Source organism: Xenia sp. Carnegie-2017, unplaced genomic scaffold, assembly GCF_021976095.1.
Source record: "Xenia sp. Carnegie-2017 unplaced genomic scaffold, XeniaSp_v1 HiC_scaffold_23, whole genome shotgun sequence".
In the NCBI taxonomy this organism is placed as follows: domain Eukaryota; kingdom Metazoa; phylum Cnidaria; class Anthozoa; order Malacalcyonacea; family Xeniidae; genus Xenia; species Xenia sp. Carnegie-2017.
The window spans coordinates 6,956,137-6,975,533 of NW_025813486.1; the positions used below are offsets into that span (position 1 = coordinate 6,956,137).

The 19,397-nt window shown below is 37.1% G+C and overlaps 1 protein-coding gene, 3 long non-coding RNA genes and 1 other non-coding gene across 5 annotated transcripts; all 5 read right to left on the minus strand.

Annotated features, from left to right (window-relative positions):
• Nucleotides 1-540: 540 nt before the first annotated feature.
• Nucleotides 541-789, minus strand: LOC124449731. The gene is made up of 2 exons (XR_006949550.1): nt 714-789; nt 541-587 (listed from the first exon to the last, which is right to left on the minus strand). It is a non-coding gene; the product is annotated as an uncharacterized LOC124449731 (long non-coding RNA).
• Nucleotides 790-1,880: 1,091 nt separating this feature from the next.
• On the minus strand, nt 1,881-2,380 carry LOC124449749. The gene is made up of 2 exons (XR_006949568.1): nt 2,336-2,380; nt 1,881-2,172 (listed from the first exon to the last, which is right to left on the minus strand). It is a non-coding gene; the product is annotated as an uncharacterized LOC124449749 (long non-coding RNA).
• A 2,733-nt stretch (nt 2,381-5,113) lies between these two features.
• LOC124449747 lies at nt 5,114-18,778 on the minus strand. Its single transcript, XR_006949566.1, has 2 exons — nt 18,704-18,778; nt 5,114-5,214 (listed from the first exon to the last, which is right to left on the minus strand). It is a non-coding gene; the product is annotated as an uncharacterized LOC124449747 (long non-coding RNA).
• Nucleotides 10,737-12,631, minus strand: LOC124449681. Its single transcript, XM_047000642.1, has one exon. The coding sequence runs from the start codon at nt 12,578-12,580 to the stop codon at nt 11,474-11,476; it is 1,107 nt and encodes a 368-aa protein (XP_046856598.1). The 5' UTR covers nt 12,581-12,631; the 3' UTR covers nt 10,737-11,473.
• Nucleotides 15,172-15,246, minus strand: Trnaa-ggc. Its single transcript has one exon. It is a non-coding gene; the product is annotated as a tRNA-Ala (tRNA).
• Nucleotides 18,779-19,397: the final 619 nt, after the last annotated feature.

The following is a 19,397-nucleotide window of genomic DNA, read 5'->3' on the forward strand; positions in this document are numbered from 1 at the left end:
CCAAGATTTCGCAAAGACTGAGCAACATCGACATGATTTGGACCGAACGATTGTTCACGAATTTCCAGAGCTTTTCCATGAACCACTTTAGCTCTGTCGTAGTTTTCAGTTTTTTCAAGCACATTACCAAGAATGTCTAAAGACAAAGCAACATTAACATGATTTGGACCTAACGATTGTTCTCGAATTTCCAGAGCTTTTTCGTGAAACTCTATAGCTTTCTTGTAATTTCCAGTTTCATAATACACATTACCAAGAATGGTTAAAGACGCAGCAACATTAACATGATTTGGACCTGACGATTGTTCTCGAATTTCCAGAGCTTTTTCGTGAAACTCTATAGCTTTCTTGTAATTTCCAGTTTCATAATACACATTACCAAGACTGTTTAATGACGCAGCAAAATAAACATTATTTGGATCTAATGATTGTTTTCGAATTTTCAGAGCTTTTTCGTGAAACTCTATAGCTTTGTCGCAGTGTCCAGTATAAATATACACATCACGAAGATTGTATAAAGACTGAGCGACATCAACATGATTTGGACCTAACGATTGTTTTCGAATTTTTAGAGCTTTTCCGTGAACCTGTTCAGCTTTGTCGTAGTTTCCAATTTTATAAAACACCAAACCAAGATTGTTTAAAGACTGAGCAACAGCTACATGATTTGGACCTAACGATTGTTTTCGAATTTCTAGAGCTTTTTCGTGAACCTCTATAGCTTTGTCGTAGTTTCCAGTTTTTTCAAACACCAAACCAAGATTGTTTAAAGAAACAGCAACATCAACATGATTTGGACCTAACGATTGTTTTCGAATTTCTAGAGCTTTTTCGTAAAAATCTGTGGCTTCGTCGTACTTTCCAGTAGCATAATTCACCAAACCAAGATTGTGTAAAGAGGCAGCGACTCTAACATGATTTGGACCTAGCGATTTTTTTCGAATTTCCAGAGCTTTTTCGTGAAAATCTATAGCTTTGTCGTAGTGTCCAGTTTTTCCAAGCACATTACCAAGATTATTTAAAGACGTAGCGACATTAACATGATTTGGACCTAACGATTGTTTTTGAATTTTCAGAGCTTTTTCGTGAAACTTTTTAGCTTTGTCGTAGTTTCCAGTATCAGAGTACACCGTACCAAGATTGTTTAAAGACATAGCGACATCAACATGATTTGGATCTAACGATTGTTTTTGAATTTCCAGAGCTTTTTCGTAATATTCTGTAGCTTTGTCGTAGTTTCCAGTTTTTTCAAACACCATACCAAGATTGTTTAAAGACAGAGCAACATCAACATGATTTGGACCTAACGATCGTTTTCGAATTTCTAGAGCTTTTTCGTAAAACTCTGTAGCTTCGTCGTACCTTCCAGTGTCATAATTCACCAAACCAAGATTGTGTAAAGACGCAGCGACTCTAATATGATTTGGACCTAACGACTGTTTTCGAATTTCCAGAGCTTTTTCGTGAAACTCTATAGCTTTGTCGTAGTGTCCAGTTTTTCCAAGCACATTACCAAGATTATTTAAAGACGTAGCGACATTAACATGATTTGGATCTAACAATTGTTTTTGAATTTCTAGAGCTTTTTCGTAAATCTCTATAGCTTTGTCGTAGTTTCCAGTTTTATCATACATCACACCAAGATTGTTTAAAGACGTAGCGACATCAACATGATTTGGACCTAACGATTGTTTTCGAATTTCCAGAGCTTTTTCGTAAAACTCTATAGCTTTATCGTAGTTTCCAGTATCAGAATACATATTACCAAGATGGTTTAAAGACATAGCGACATCAACATGATTTGGACCTAACGATTGTTTTTGAATTTCCAGAGCTTTTTCGTGAAACTCTATAGCTTTGTCGTAGTGTCCAGTTTTTCCAAGCACATTACCAAGATTATTTAAAGACGTAGCTACATTAACATCATTTGGACCTGACGATTGTTTTTGAATTTCTAGAGCCTTTTCGTAAATCTCCATAGCTTTGTCGTAGTTTCTAGTTTTATCATACACCACACCAAGATCGTTTAAAGACGTAGCGACATCAACATGATTTGGACCATACGATTGTTTTCGAATTTCCAGAGCTTTTTCTTAAAACGAACATTTAGAATTGCTTCGAAGAAAGGATGGACGTACACTTGTTGATCATGCGGATGGATCTGTTGAAATCCTACAAGAAGACGCGTCTCATCAGGTGAAGCGAGCGTTTGGACTTGCTTGGATGAAAGGATGGACGTACATTTGTTTGGGAGTCAAAAAAATCAATGTAAATCAATGTAAATCAATGCAAATCAATACAAATCAATGCAAATGAATGTAAAGAATATACATACAGCGAAAGAGACATGGGATATTTTGAGAAAGCAGTTTGCCACAACTTCTATTTCAAAGATTGTCCTACTACGACAACAATATAATTCTTGCTGATTGAAAAGTGTAGAAAACATAATCGATCATATCAACAAATTGAAATCTCTTCAAGACAAACTAAATGAAATGGGAATTGTAAAAATAATGATTAAAAATTAGCAAAGACCTTGCTTGCAAGTTTGCCGGAAGACAACAAGCCTCTGATTATAGCTTTAGATACGATTGGAGAAAAATCTTATCAAAACGTTAAAGGAATTTTACTGAATGATGCAGATCTAACACTAAATAAAAAAAAAGATGAAAAGGCACACGCTGCTTACTGATCATTTAGGGTGAAAGGAAAATAAGGAATACAGCAAAAACAAAAATGAACACCAGCATTCTTATAAATGAATATGTCACTGATAAAGACATTTTACACGATATTATTGTGATTTGCAAACACGACGTTTCGTCTAAGATGTCGTGAAAATGGCGTGGCATGCGCCTTTTACTTCCGGTTCAATCTATGACGGCAGTCGCGTTGACGACGACGACGTGAAAACATACAATTTGACGTCGTATCGACGTTGGCTGAAACAAACTTAATTTTTAAACAAAAAATAAGGAAATATCCTTGATATTTGCATGTTACAAGATTATTTAGGCCTACATATATTCATTTGAGAAAAAATTGCGAGTATTTTTTTCCAAAGCGAAAAAAAAACAAATAAATAAACAACGCAGGGTCTGCTCTAATTTCGGGGGTTTCCTCAGAGTCAAAACAATTTTAGTCACAAAGACGTATGTCGATGATTTTGCTTTCATTTCTAATTTTCTTGAAATGAATATACTGCAGTATATTTTTGATATCAAAAATTTAGTTTAAAATGATCGGAAAACACGATCCAGCAGGAAAAATGCCGAAATGAATAAAACTTGTTTCATACTATCATTTGACAAAGTCCTTAAAAAGATTTGCTAAATCATAAATACTTTACGACGTAGTGGCGTCCTAGACCCAGATCCCTCGCAAACATTTGACGACGTCTTAGACGAAACGTCGTGTTTGCTAAATCACTCTATTGTCTACAAAGAAATAACAATTCAATCTGTTATTTTCGCTACGAAGGAAAAAAGTCAGCACCTTGTGTCAAAAAAGATTATCAAGAAAATACTGATTATGAATGTTTTATGCAGTGCGGTGTTTGAAATTAAATGAAGATATGATCTTCGCTTTTTGCTGGACAATTTAAGCAATCGTCTCAGGACCTGAAAAAATCAGTATACAATGTATTTCTTATATGAGAAAGAACTGCAGATGGTGGTGGACATAAGGAAGGCTTCTCTGTTAAAGGAGAGATTCCCAAGTGTTCTGATATTGTGTTGTGTAAGTGACGCGTGGTTTGGCCCACATACGATGCAGAGCAGCATCGACACTTAAATGAGTATACAACACCAGATCTCAGGAGCTTGGGAAGACTATCTTTAAAAGGAAAGAAAGAGGAGAGACGCCTGGAAGAACGAAAAACAAAGCGAACGTTGATATGAGGAAAGGCAGCATTGCAGAGTCAAGTGATTTGAGTGCGAATCTGAAGACAGTGTAGGCCAGTGAAAGGGAGACAGAAGTACATGATTTTCTTAGGAGCAGTGTGAATAAGATCTTTGGGTACAAATGTATTGTTGAGGAAGCGGTGAACATGATTGTCAAATATGTATGAAGGGAAGTTGTTTAAGGTGAAAGATTTTCTAACAACTTCTAGTTCGGTATGAAAGTGCTCATAGCTGGAACAGAGGTTGAAAATTCTGTGAAGTAAAAAGGAGATCAAGGAGCGTTTGTATTGAATGGGAATGAAACTATGGAAATTGGTGAAGAGACCAGTGAAAGTGGGTTTACGATACACGGAGGTGGAAAACTTGCCGTTTGAGCGAGATATTTTTACGTCAAGAAAGGGGAGCGTGTTGTCTTTTTCCAGTTCAGGTGCAAAGGAGATGTTAGGATGTTGGTGGTTGAGATAGGTAAGGAAAAGAGGTATGTGATAGAATGATCGGAAGAGTAGAAAGCAATCATCAACGTAACGTTGGTAAAGAACCACTCAATCCCCCTTCACCTTCTTTAATATACCGCCATTCTCACTTAATTCCGTCATCTAAACTTCCTACTCCCCTCACATGTAATTTAACACCTCGTAATATATGCTTGTATTTAAAACCTCGTGTATATAAATTAACTCAAATAATCTGAAGATGTCTTAAGTTAAAGACGAAACGTTATTAATAAATCCTTCTCTGTTTTATTATTGTGATGGCTTTTTTAAAAGTCTTATGTTGGGCTATTATGTTCATATTGAAAATGAAATACCTGAGGCGTTAAAAAAAGTTTAAGTCAAGAGTCAGTCAGTGGCTTCTCCGTGATGTATGTCATGTAAGAAAAGTAAAATTCAACACTTTTTTTGAAACAGAAAAAGTACGGCCGCCATACTTCAAATGAAGACACTTTGGGAGCAAATTTTAATTGTTTCGACAAAGTTCTGTTGGGTTAACAAGTATTTTGAATATTTTTTTTAATATAGGAGAGTGGGATCAGTTGCGTGCTAGGAACACTCCAGGGGGGGCAGTCAGCTCTTACTGAAAATGAGCCCTAAATATATTAACTTTAAAAACGGTGCCCAAAGCCTGAGCCGAGAACCTAAGGTGCGAGTAGTGTTTGGGGAGTCCGTGGTGTCCTGTACTTTGGTGTGCATTTCTCGCAGTTTTTGTTCATTACCTACCTGTGCGCAGGCTATAAAACTACATGTTTTACTGCAAAAAGCAGGCGACGAACCGGCCGTCTTCCATCCATCTCATTGAACTCCAGCAATTTCTACAAAACAAAACATTGTTTATTTAGTGCGCATGATCAGACCTTCCTACAAAACAACTGAAGATATCAATATATACAAGCGCTAGCTTTGCAAGCGATCGCAAACATCATGGTTAAAACCCATTAGTTGAGTGAATTTTGTACTTGTATAGTTGTATTTGGCACACTTTGGACAAACATTAAGTTTTGCAATCCATAAAAAATCGTGGTAGATATAGGAAAAATAGATTGTGGTATTGTACATATGATAATAATTACATTCAATGTAAATGGCGAAACCAAATTCAGTAATACAATTCAATTTTTCTGTCTTCACTCAATGTAAAAACAATAAACTTCTAATAATGATATTCTGAAATTTACATAGAACGACCAGAACATGCTGGCTGGCTACATTACAGTGATACAAGTCATATGTGACTTGAATTATCGGTTCCATGAACGCGATCTCATACAGACATACACGTCGATAAAAAGTTTCTGAAAAAGCAGTCTTAGTAAAAACGGTTTTCAAATACAATGACAATGACTTTTTCGTTGAAACTCTTCAGAAATCATAAGGACCACTGCTTCCATGATTTGAGCAAGTGAGAATAGTCACGTGACATGTACTCTAAGCAAAAACGCTCGGCAAATGCAAATAGGGTTATGACCACTGAGTTCTATAAGACCTGGAGGGGAAAAGGAGCCTGGACTCCGTGGTCAAAAACATGGCGGTAATGGCGGATTTTGGTTGTCAAAACTTCCACTTTGAGAACAATTTTTAACATTCGCTCCCTCCGGAATCCGGATTTCTATTACTGCTTACCTTACTTGTATTAAAATTCGAGTCGTACTCATTTTCGCTCAGCTTTATATTCGCGAGATTTAATTTCGCGCACTTTGTTGACAAATTATTCGCGCAGCTTTAAATTCGCGCAAGTAGTTTTATGTGCTCGTTCTTTTTGGTTTGTTCAAAAGAACTATTAATAATTAACGCATTTATATTGAGCTTTGTTTATTAAGAAATACGTCAATTTTCATCAAAAAGCGATTGGGTGGCCTCAAAAATGGCTTCAAAATAAAGCGTGACTTCACTATCCCAACAAGAACTAAAAAATATAATAAATGATATTGCCTAACAATATACTTTATAAGTCAAACAAAAGTTTAGCTACAGTTCAAATGGATCCTCTTTTCGTTGTGGTTCCTCCAATGCGGCGCTCATACCTGATCGTTGCCAACCTTTGACGACAATGTCCTTGTTCGATTGCATGTAATCATAGAACTGCACTATCCATTTTGCGTTAAGTGGTTTGAGCATGCTAATTCTCAAATCAACAGAAACTTTATCAGGTTGAATACCTTTCTCTATATGGGTTTGGACTTGCTCTGAGTACCATGTTTGAACCTGGGTTCGAAGGAAAGCTTTGCAAGAGCGATTGACCGTTAAATCTAAGGGCTGCAGGTATGATGTCTTATTAATGGGAACAGGTATCATCTTCCCATTATTGTGGGAAATGATCTTTACGGCATCCGTCCAATGTGCTTTAAAAACATCGGCGATAAAAACCCATTGTTTTGTTGCGCGAAAACCAAGCTTCTCTAATTTGCTTAACATAGAGGATAAGAATGCGATTGACTAATTCAATTGCTTTCGTTTCATTTGACCAATGATTTTCCGTGTGGGTAACGTGGAATTCTTTTGGAAATCTGAATTTAGGGTGACACCGGTCTGTTTTCCCCTGGTAGATTAGTTGAATTGGCAGAAACTTTCCCGACGCGGTGACTGAGAATGTTCCAGTAATTTGGCGATAATCGGCGCTATCACTGATCGGCACAAACTTCTCGTTAGTTTTGTCCATTGTATACATGCTGATGAGGACAAACGGGAGAGGGGTGTGGTCAATGTTTATAATGAGATCGTCGGGAACGTCATAAGCGGTAAACACTTAATAGAACGATGAAACGTGAAGCGAATTTCTTTTAAGAAGCCAGGTGATACGGGTTGTTTTGCAGTTGTTGCTCTACATTTACTGAAACCCAATCTTCTGAAAATTGACTGGCACCATGTATAGTGGAATTCTAGGGTTCCTCCGTTTTCTTTCAACAAAGACCGATCATTAGCCAGTACTATCCCCTTCACTATGGAAATAGCAATGTTGTAATTGACAACACAACCGGCTGTTCTCATGCTCTTGATCATGGCAATAACTTTCTCATCGATGTTCTCGGGTAACAAAGTTTTTGCTCCACGATGTTTTCTTGGCAATTGTTCGAGTTCAGTGCGCTCTTTTCGTTCCTTATTGTACGATTTGACAAGTCCACGAAAAGTTGACTCTGGTACGGAATACTTTCTTGCCGCCGGCTTATTCCATGCACAATTCCCCATTTTGCAATTTCTGCTCGTTGAAAAGCATCATATGCTCCATATTTGGCCCTCCTTTTCTTTGGTTCTGGAGCGTCAAGAAATAATTGCTGTTTTACTGCATTTTCTTCGGCAGCATTTAATTTGCTGTCAGACGACGCGACCGAAATATCGTCTTGGGAAACCTTTTTGAAATATTTTAACAGAGCCATGTGCGTTGATTTCCTGCACAATGTTTTCTGTTGGCAATACTTGAATGGTAGAATATGTGTAGCGGAAACGTTTGACGTATTCGGCAATTAGTTAATAAGGAAGTAAAATCAGTCAGTAAAATAATAATAGAACATCATATCTAACACCTAAAGAAACGTGACTCATCATTGACTATTGTGTTGGAGAAATGGAAAGCATTTGCATCGTGTGCAATGATTTGACAAAATACACTTGTCTAAAATGCAAATCATTTGTTTGTAACCGAGGAATCAAGTGTTCAATCCCTATGGGGTGCCATATCCGCCAAAATTACACTATATTCAATTATTCAGCACATTTTTATCATTATTCAGCCTTATTTCAATTATTCAGCATATTTTTTATCATTATTCAGCCTTATTTCAATTATTCAGCACATTTTTTATCATTATTCAGCCTTATTTCAATTATTCAGCACTTATTTTTTATTATCCAGCAGTCTGGCACTAGCGCTTCTTTTATGTTGTTTGTTTTGGTTACACGTGCTTTGAAACAATTAGTGACAAACAATTGTTATTTCAGTGAAAGTATTTCAGTTGTTTTAACGGTTCTTTGTTTTAATGGATAAACCGCGTATAGAAGAAGCGGCTCGCTTATTGTCTCAAGCAGCAACAAGTCTCTTAGTTAGTAATAATGGGGAAAATTCTAGAGTACCGGACGAAATCGCTGTAGGTGTAACGAACATCACATCACAGCAAACGGTTCCTGAAAGGTCGGAGAGAGCAAGAGACGAATTTAGACGGTTGTTTGCCCCCTATAGCAGTACTCGAGGACCGCGTACGACAACTTCGATGTCTGCGCAATCAACTTCAGTGAAGTAGCCACATAACAAGCTAAATTTTTAAAGAGCAGTTGAAAGAACATTAAAGATTTCTCTTCTTTCTCTTCTTAGTTGTACGTACTATTAATGTACCAATAGAACAAGTCACAAAAAAGGCTAATAAAAACTGAAACTTTTCTTCATATTAAAAAAAGTTTAGCTTACAAAATTTTTCTAACTTCACTTCCTATCATATCGCACTTTAGGAAAGATCCGAAAAATTCTACAACACCACTTCCAACAAGCCACACAACGCTTAGTATTACAGGCCGAAGCAGTCAAACACCATCAGGGACTCGTGTCACAGACCAAGAAACATGCTGTTCAACGTACACGAAAACAAGCAATTTAACAACCCAACCACTGTATGAAACATGCCCACCAGAAAGCACGGAAACTTCCATAGAAATGAGTAATGAAATAACTCATGTTATTGAAGAAAGTGATAATATTATAGACTTAGATATGATGTATGGAACATTGCTATTTGAAGAAGTCAATGATGCTACTTTACTTGATAAATGTGAGGATGAAATTATGGTCAACGAAAATGAAGAAAGTCCACTCGACTCGGACACAAGTACTGCAAAGGATACGCTTGAACCAGAAAATGTTTTGGATTTAAATGACATTTTACAACAGCTTGCTGGCAATCTTGATCCATTGCATATTTCCAAATTCAACATATGCCGAAGTGATATTTGGGCTAGGATATTGCGAGGAATTTCAAGGAAATCTTTCTCCCCAGATAGAAAGGTTTTTGTAAAGTTCACCGACGACGTGGGTCATTCAGAGGGCGCTGTTGATGTAGGTGGACCCATGAGAGAATTCTTTACTTTAGCTATTGAGAAAGTATCATCCGGTAAACTTTTCTGTGGAAAGGAGCGAGAAAGGTGTTTATCTCTTGACGCTAAGGCTCTGAAAGAACAAGAATATTTCTATGCAGGGCAACTCTTTGCTATGGCAATAGTTCATTGTGGAATTGGTCCTCGTTGTCTTAATCCAGTCTTGTTTGATTCACTTGTAAATGATCCAAGTGCAATTGTTGTACCTGTCGAAACTGTGTATGACCTAGAATTGCAAGTAGGCCTACAGCAGTTAATATCTGCTGAATCAGTGGAAGAGGCAAATGAAATAATTGCAAATAAGAAATTAGATAGTGTTTTAGAGCTATCTGGTTCGTTGAGATCGATGAGAAGTGTTGATGATGTTAAAGATGTTGCACGTGAGACAGCTCATTGGTATATTCTGGGTAGGACTCGGCCTGCGTTTGAAAGTTTCCGTAACGGTCTCAATTGCTTAGGTGTTCTTGACTCTATTCTTTGCAACCCTTCCACATTTCATAAGGTTATGTGTTTTCACGAACAACAGCTTTCATCAGTTGTACTTGGAAATCTATTTTCAGTTCGTAGAAGCGAGGTGGAATCGAATAGATGGAGAGTAGAAAGCAGAATTCTTGCTTTTTGGGAAGATCTTTTACTTGACATAGAGGAGGATGAGGTTGAACTATCGTTTTCTGATATTCTGTTTTTCACTTCAGGATTAAAAACTGCTCCTTTCCGTACAATTTTCCGTTTTTGCACCATCCCGAAGCCAACGGTTTGCTTTCCAATTTTCCCAAAGCAAATACTTGTTCTTGTGTTCTGTATTTGCCAACCACTCATTCTGTTTATTCTGCTTTTAAGGAGGCTTTTACATTTGCGTTAATAAACGCCAAAGGTTTTGGATATGCTTAACTTCTTAACTTAGCCACTAAACACTGCACAATCATAAAGGATATGGGAACATTGATTACAAAGTGGCACAACCTTTTGTTGTAATTATCTTACAAAATAAAAGGTAGCCCGACCAACCTCAAACAAAGAAGATGTTAGGGACAAATATATGGCAAGAATTGTTTGCAATTTGACTTCATTGAAACAAACTCAAAATCTTGTACCAGTTGCGGATTTTACAATTTTGACAGTTTCTTATTTCTTGATTTTGCAAGAAATAACTTACAACGAGAGTGCTTCTTTACAACAATGAACCCATATTATGCACTAAAGTTTTATTGGGATATATATTGAGTTAATTATGAGTTTTCTTCAAAGAGTTATTGTTTTCCCAATTATATTTTTTGTGTTGCGCTCGGTGTTTCGACAATTGTAGTTTTTTCATCGAAACGCCTTTTGTTTACATTGCTTATTGAAAAAGAGAATAGATTATCATTTTATGGTGGTTGTCATTGACATTTAAAGTGGATTGTAGATTAGATATTACTAGTTGCTCACATATTTTCATGATAAATTTTGTTTTGTTTGGTAATTCAGAAACATGTGTTTATAAATAATAGATTCTTTCATTTACCTTATAATTGGAATAAACACACAGTCCATGTCTATTTCCTTTTTAATTAAGATGTATTGTCAACACCATATCAATATGAGAAATAAAGATTTAGAAATTTTTTGTTCAATTTCTATTTTTTTGACATATCATGGATCGGAGGAATTCATTGAAGGTTACCGTGAATCCAGTTGTTTGACATAATCTCTTACCACATAGTACTGCTCTATAACATCACCATTAGTGTCAATGACTTCTCTTAAAATTGTATTCAATTCATTTATCACTTCTGCGTTGACAGAGAATATATTTTCTGGCACCTCTACTGTTGATGCTTCAACTTCAAGTTCTGCTGGAACAAAGCCTGTCCAGTCTATGCCATAAGTCTCCCAGTCTATGTTTTCATGAGGAAGAGATGCGTTTTGATTCCAACGCATGCCATTGATCCAAAGCTGCAAAGGAGTACTGTTATGCTCTGTTCGAAGTGGATGCCTAATCTATGCTTCAAGCCATCAAAACAGACAATAGTTGATTTCCTTCATAAAGACGAAGTGAAGAGACCAGATGTCTGCTTCATCACCAGGATTCAAAATACCATGATCCTCCATTGAATAGAACAAATTGTAAAAGGACTTTAAAACACTTTCAAACACATCACGCCAAAGACGCTCTATTCTCTGGTTATGCACGCTTTTCCCAGTAATCGCTGATCCTCGTCCAGGGCCACGTTGAGGATGATTTAGCATGTACTGCACAACATCAACATTTTCTCCTCCTTTATCGCATCGTACACGTGATGGAAGACCCCAATCGTCAATAGCTTTCCTAAACAGGCTAAGAACAGTAGCTGCTCTGTTATTATTACCACATTGTAAGAAAACAGGGATACGAGTGTATCCATCGACACACCCATGAACCACAAAGCGCCAACGGATAAGTTTATGGTTTCCATCTAGGTGCCATAAAGCAATTGGTCCAGCAACATTATACACCCTACGATGGACAGCCCTGCATCGCCTGGCAAGAACACCTAAGGAATCTACACGAGTAAGGGATTCTCGGACACGACGTCTTTGCACACGAATATTTATTGACCGCAGGTAACCGGAAAGAAGCTTTGAACCGCAGTCGGGCGCGATTTGTTTAACGTAGTTAACATTGTTATCAAGCTGTTGATCGCTAATTTCTGTAAATCTGTTCACTCCTGTCAAGTTATATGCACTCATACGACGTTCTATAGTGCGCTTCGATACATGTAGTATTTCGCTTATTTGATTGACTGTAAAACTGCAATCCAGAAGATATTCAATTTGCTCTTTTCCGATAATCAGTGAAGGCCTGCCAGCATTAGCAATATCGCACGATTCATATTCAAAAGTGGCTCTGATACTTTCCCTGGATAGCGTGTTACGAGCATGGATTAAATAGTTTAAAACCTGTTCAGAAACCCTTTCAAATGAATCTAGTAGAACAACGTATTGTACCAATTCATCGACAACTTCCAATACGTCTTGCATTTCTAAATTGACATCACACCGATTTAAACGATCTCTTACTTCTAAAATTCTCCAACGAATCATTTCCCTCAGTGTTTGTGTTTCACCTTCTACTTCCATCATTTCAACCAATTTTTCCCTCGTTTTTTTATCTTTTCAAATGGTACCTCAAAATCTTGCTATAGCCAAAAACAATAACTGTTCTGTCTGTAAGTTGAACTAATTTAAATAGTCTTTACCGATCGGTATTACAAGTAAGTTTTATAGCCAAAACAAACGTAAGTACTAGTAAATAATTGAAATAAGGCTGAATAATGATAAAAAATGTGCTGAATAATTGAAATAAGGCTGAATAAGGATAAAATGTGTGCTGAATAATTGAAGTAAGGCTGAATAATGATAAAAAATGTGCTGAATAATTGAAATAAGGATGAATAATGATAAAAAATATGCTGAATAATTGAAATAAGGCTGAATAATGATAAAAAATGTGCTGAATAATTGAATATAGTGTAATTTTGGCGGATATGGCACCCCAAAAATCCCTGCATGTGAAAACTATCCTGGATGGAAAAGTGGTTCGAGTGTTGCTTTATGTGAAGCGTGCGACGCGAAAGAAAATTACGCATCTGATTGCTTGCTTCAGGAAACCCACGATTCAGGAACGGATGATTCTAATTCAGTGAAACTGAGCCCCGAGGGGACATCGTTTTCTCTGGCTTGCGCATCACGAGGTTTTCATGAATACAGAAGAATCTGAGCTCCAAGAATCAACCAGCAGTTAATAATAAAACCAGAATCAGGAAACCATTTCGACCCATATGCTATTGGTCTGTTTACCAAAATCAGAGGCAAGATTGAACCATTGTCACTGGTCGGACATTTGCCTCGAGAGATTTCCCGATTTTGAAAGTTCTTTTTTGAATATGGGGGCAATATAGAAGCATGTGTGTGTGACATCAAATTTCGTCGATCCCCATTACCACAAGGAGGCTTGGAGATTCCTATTACACTAACAGTCATGCAGAACAATGCAAGTTTTAGGATATACAGCAAAATGCAGGCATTCGTGACGGAATACTACGTAGAACCTGAGAATATCCCGACTGAAATTGTACAGGATGAAAATGAAGACATTTTTGATTTTTAATGTTACCAGGACAACTAAAAACATATGTCAATATGTATATGCGTTAATAAAACAACTGATTTGCATAACCAACAATGAATATCTCATATTACACTACAAAGCTTTTCGCGCAGATTATATTTCGCGCAGTACTAAAATTCGCGCACTGAGCGCTGCGCGAATTCTAGTACTGCGCGAATTTTAATACAACTAAGGTATATTAATGACAACCAGCGAAATCAACCATGAAACCGTAAGCATAAAATATTGAAAATAATGCTTCAGGTTTTTGTGAAATAGACCCACACATTTAAATGAGGTAAATCTACTGAAAAACAATATATATTTTGTCAAGTAATGTTTAGCTATATTAGAAATAAATATCAAACGGCATTCTTTACACTGTCAATGTGTTGTTAAGCTTTAATGCATAATTTCATTAGCATTACTTGTGTTTTTGACTGTTTGTTAACAGCTTGGTGCAACTGTCTTTCTTAAATAGATGGGTAAATCTTAGTTAGAATGTCCAAAAAAGAGTTAGAAAATGTTAGCTTACCCCTACGACTTAAGTCGACCTGAAATATATTATAAGTAGGTATGTACTTGAGAACTTATGAGGAAAACATCTTGAACTAGGAGAGCAAAAGAACGAAATTCACAAATTCTATAATCATGTTGCTGGTTCTGTTTTGAGCCAAGATATTAGAAACTGGATTGTCATTGACAACCATGGATCTACTACTGAACAGAACTACATTAATTTCCCATTGAAGATACGATTTCTTAAATTAAAGTGCATTGGTTTCTCTGACGTAACACTTTTCTTATTGCTGCATGAAGGCAAACCTGTTTAAATAATTATAATGTAGGTGAAGATATTTAGCATGTTGTATAATTGTTATTGTACAGACTTTATTTATAATATTATGGCCTTGTGTAATGTATGTCAAGAACTTATTAATTCTCAAAAATGCTAACCTTCTTGCACTACTTTTCTCTTGTGCCCTTACAAATTACAGTTACCTATACTAATTTTTTCTAGGTTCAAACAACTTGACAAACTTTTGAATTTTACATTATGCCTTTAAAATTTTTCTTTTTGTCTCTTGGTAAAAATATCAGTGAATGACTTAAAAATCAAGTTTATCTAAAATAGTATTTTGTAGAAAGTAACTATACATAATTGGAAGAATCTCATGTTGAAGGCAGATGTTGCTTCTTTTACTAGATTCCTACTCTTATTCCTTTAACTGATATCGTAATTATTCAAAAGACATAAAAAGTTCTTTGCCATCAATTTTTGCTTCTTCCGCATCCAACTTCATTGCAAACAATACATCCTGGAATTGAAAAACGTATGGATTTTGTCAAATGACGCAGTACTATATTTAATGCTTCATGCATGTCATCATAAGCTTTTCTTGAGCAAATATTTCAAGGTAGGAGCAAAATTTGGCACATTATTGAACAAAGTAGTTTTTATATCAATGTTTTATGCAGTGCGGTGTTTGAAATTAAATTAAGACATGATCTTCGCACTTTTCTGGACAATTTAAGCAATTGTCTCAGGACCTGAAAAAATCAGGTGACTCAACGGGATTCGAACCCATGACCTCTGCAGTGCCGGTGCAGTGCTCTGACCAACTGAGCTATGAAATCACACAGTGGTGAGCAGGTCAATATTGTTGGGCTCATGTTTTCTCGCGAAAGGAATGTCATATGAATGTTTTCTGCAGTGCGGTGTTTGAAATTAAATGAAGATATGATCTTCGCACTTTGCTGGACAATTTAAGCAATCGTCTCCGGACCTGAAAAATTCAGGTGACTCAACGGGATTCGAGCCCATGACCTCTGCAGTGCCGGTGCAGTTCTCTGACCAACTGAGCTATGAAGTCACACAGTGGTGAGCACGTCAATATTGTTGGGCTCATGTTTTCTCGCGAAAGGAATGTCGTATGAATAATTTTATGCAGTGCGGGATTCGAGACAAAGTCATCCAATTACTCGAATGCTGTGACGAAACGCTTCGTAAGGACCTCGCCAGAAATGCTGGCGGCACCATCACGAACAAACCCATCGACGACGTTATGGCTTCAATGCGCGTACTCGCTCTACGAGAGGAAAACACGATGGTGGCCCTTATCAAACAATACAACATGCGCCAGGATCGGGACGAAACCATTCGCAGCTTCGGCACACGTCTTCGTAGTCAAGCCAGCGTATGGAAATTTACGATTAACTGTCCCAACTGCGCAACAGAAATCAACTACACGGACAACATCCTCCGCGATACATTAACCATTGGGATCGCCGACAGTTACATCCAACGTGCCCTCGGCGTGATTAAATCCGTCCCAATCGGCGAGGCTGTCACCTGGTGCCACAAGATGGTCATCTGTGCAAAAAGGAACGGTAAACCACGACGAACCGTTGACCTACAGGCCACTAGGGAGACCCACCCAGAGCCCTTACCACCAGGCCCACTCTGTTCCTAGTGGCAAAAAGAAATCAGTGTTCGACTGCTGAAACGGTTATCACAGCGTTCCCCTTCACTCAGACGACAGACACCTCACCACTTTTATCACTCCCTGGGGTCGCTATCGATATTAGTCTGCGCCACAAGGGTACATTGGTTCAGGGACGATTACTCACGCCGGTTCGATGAGATTCCTACTTTGGGCAAATAACCTCGCCCAAAGTTTCCATCAGGCTGTCGAATGGCTAGAGATTTGCGGTCAAAACGGCATTATCCTCAACCAAGACAAATTTGTCTTCGGATAAGATACAGTCGAGTTCGCATGGTTTGAAATCACATCAAACTCTGTTCGCCCAATCAGGAAATTCATCGATGCTATTCGCCATTTCCCAAAGCCGAGCAGTATCACTGACATCCGCTCTTGGTTTGGCCTGAACAATCAAGTCTCATATGCATTTGGAGCCACTGAACGCATGCTACCGTTTAGAAAACTGCTAAAACCTGGCACAAGGTTGCTTTGGGACAAAGAGCTCAACACACTGTTTGAGGAATCCAAATCCGTAATCATAAATGAAATTCCCGCACTTAAATTGTCGCGCCGAGGTTGCAGTTAAAACTGTGAAACGCCTCATCGCGAACAATACCGGCCCCACTGGTAGCCTCAACACAAACGCCTTACAAATTGCTGTTCTACAATATCGTAAGACGCCCGATACCGATACGAAGTTATCACCGGCCCAAAGCGTCTTGGGTAGACCCATTAAGGAATTCATACCAATTTTCCCGGCCGTTATAGGCCACACGTAACCTGGAGCGAAACACTCGATGCTCGAGAGAAGGCTTTACGAAACCGGCACATGAGAGCGGCGGAACGTTGGACAGAACACACAAGAAGATTACCACCTATGTCCATTGGACATCACGTAAGAATACAGAACCAAACAGGACCGTACACTATGAAATGGGACAAGACTGGAACATGCATCGAAGTCCTTCAACACGATCAATACCGCGTCAAAGTCGACGGGTCCAACAGAATTACACTAAGAAACAGAAAATTTCTCCGGCAACTCACACCTGTAGAAGAGCAGTCACCCAAATATACTATTGATACGGACCTACTGCTGATACCCAAAGTCTCAACTGAGAACCTTACTCCCAACAAATTGACACCAGCCAACAGAAAACCAACATCGTCATTACCAAGTATAGGACCGACGACACAGTCTGATACTCCGGAGCCAGCACCACTACCGAACATAAATACCGCAGATGGAACTTCACCAAACGCAAGCAAGATACCTGAGGATGCCAGAGAACCTACACCAGCGACCACAAAGCCTAGCAAGAAAGCACCACTAGCTCTACGCAAATTACTCGATTTCAACAAGAAAGGGCTGTTAGAAAATTAAGAGGATGAATAAATATCAAAGAACAACTTTATATTACGCTTTCCTATACTAGAAAAGACTTAGGAGGGATAGAGCACAATGGGATAATCGTTGATTAATAATGGGCCTGGGCCCAACTGTTATTGTTGTTTGTCATTCGTAAACAAATGACCTCTGTATTTTGTCTCCCAATATATATTTACAAGATCCTCATTTCGTGAAAAAGACTAAGTCTTAACTAAAATATGCGTTTGTTTGCTCTAATGTTGGGAAAAAAGTAAATCTCACAGTTGGATAAGGTGACATTTCATTATATTCTGATAAATGAAGGGAAGGTGATAGAGAATTCTTGTTGGAGTCTTGTAGAAATTCTAAAGATTTGTTAGCATCAAGTTCAATGTTTGTTTGCATCTTTTAGGTATATTTAACTACAAGCTGTTTCTGGTAATCTGAATTGATTCGTAAGGTGGCAAAAGTTAAGTTTATCAAATGACAAGTCAAAACGAATCCACACCAAGAATACAAAAATGTTCATTGCTGTAATTGAATTGAATAATTAGTTTATAATTAGTTAATCGGTCTAATTTTAACCTGAAGAGCCTCAAACGTGGCATAATAAATATAAGAATATCTGCTGTACACCACCATGTGGTCCAAAAGCTCTGTTTTTTCAAATCAGAAATCAAAGATTTTCAGTTTTATTTGTTTAAGGATATGAATTTGCATGTATCACCTTAGCGTCAACAGCTCGACAAAAGATAATTGCAACGTCACAAAACGACAAAACGACTAAATATTTAAAATATTCAATGATGGCATGCATGAGTCCATTTGCAATTTCAAACTAAATTTTCTTCCTGATTCATAAATGTCATTTCATATCATCACAAGTATAATGAAATTACACATATTTTATAAATATACCGTCCAGACCCAAAGATAAATATAATTGCATGCTAGCAAGCATTTGAATTCCTTAGCAAGCAAGCACATTATTATAAAAACGCTTCCTTTAGATGACAGTGATTTTTGGTAAGCAAATTGTTTGTATTTGTAACTTTGTTTAATTGGTGTACAACTACAGGATCACAAGTTGATACGGGTATCTATGATGTATATTTTATAGTACTAAGGTGAGACTAATTTTTATTAAAAGTGTATTAATTATAATTGACAAACAACTTTTATGTAAGATCTCATTTTTACATCGTTAACACACACGATAATACTTTGTCTTTCGTCTTACAAACCTTTACTGGTCGACGATTGAGGCTTTCAACATTCGATCTTTCAGATTTCTTAAGTTCTGAAAAGTTAAGCGTCAAATGGTTACGTCCTTTGAGTTGATACGTAGCAAATTCTTTTGTGTAACTTAATTTAAAACATTAAAAGTTTATTGTTATGTAAAGCAAAGATACGCCTTATGATTTTCATTGTTTTTTATTAACATGTCTGAATTTTATTACCGTTTCCTTGGTATTATGGAAGTTTGTAAAAGAAAACCTTAGCTCCATAATTAAGAGTTGGTTTTACCCATGAAAATTCACAATATCAGATTGTGGAACTTTTGGCGTTCATTGGCTTAAATGTTGGGAAAAGTAAATCTCACGCCTTGATAAGATAACATTACATTATATTCTGATAAATTAAATGAAGGAAAGTTGATATAGAATTCTTATTGTAGAAACTATAAAGATTTGTTAAGATCATGTCCGATGTTTTGTTGTATCATTTAGGTATATTTCAAGCTGTTTCTGGTAATCAGAATTGATCCGTAAGATGGCAAAAATTAAATCTAGTAAAAGCAAAATTCAAAACGACTTCACACCAAGAATATAAAAATGTCCATTGCTGTAATTGAATTAACTAATTAGTTTATAACTAGTTGATTGGCATAATTTTAACCCAAAAACCTCAAACGTAGTCGAACTAAATTAGTCAAGA

Bases quoted from the DNA above. Each gene is read 5' to 3' on its own strand.
- LOC124449681 (XM_047000642.1), bottom strand. From the start codon at position 12,580: ATGATGGAAGTAGAAGGTGAAACACAAACACTGAGGGAAATGATTCGT.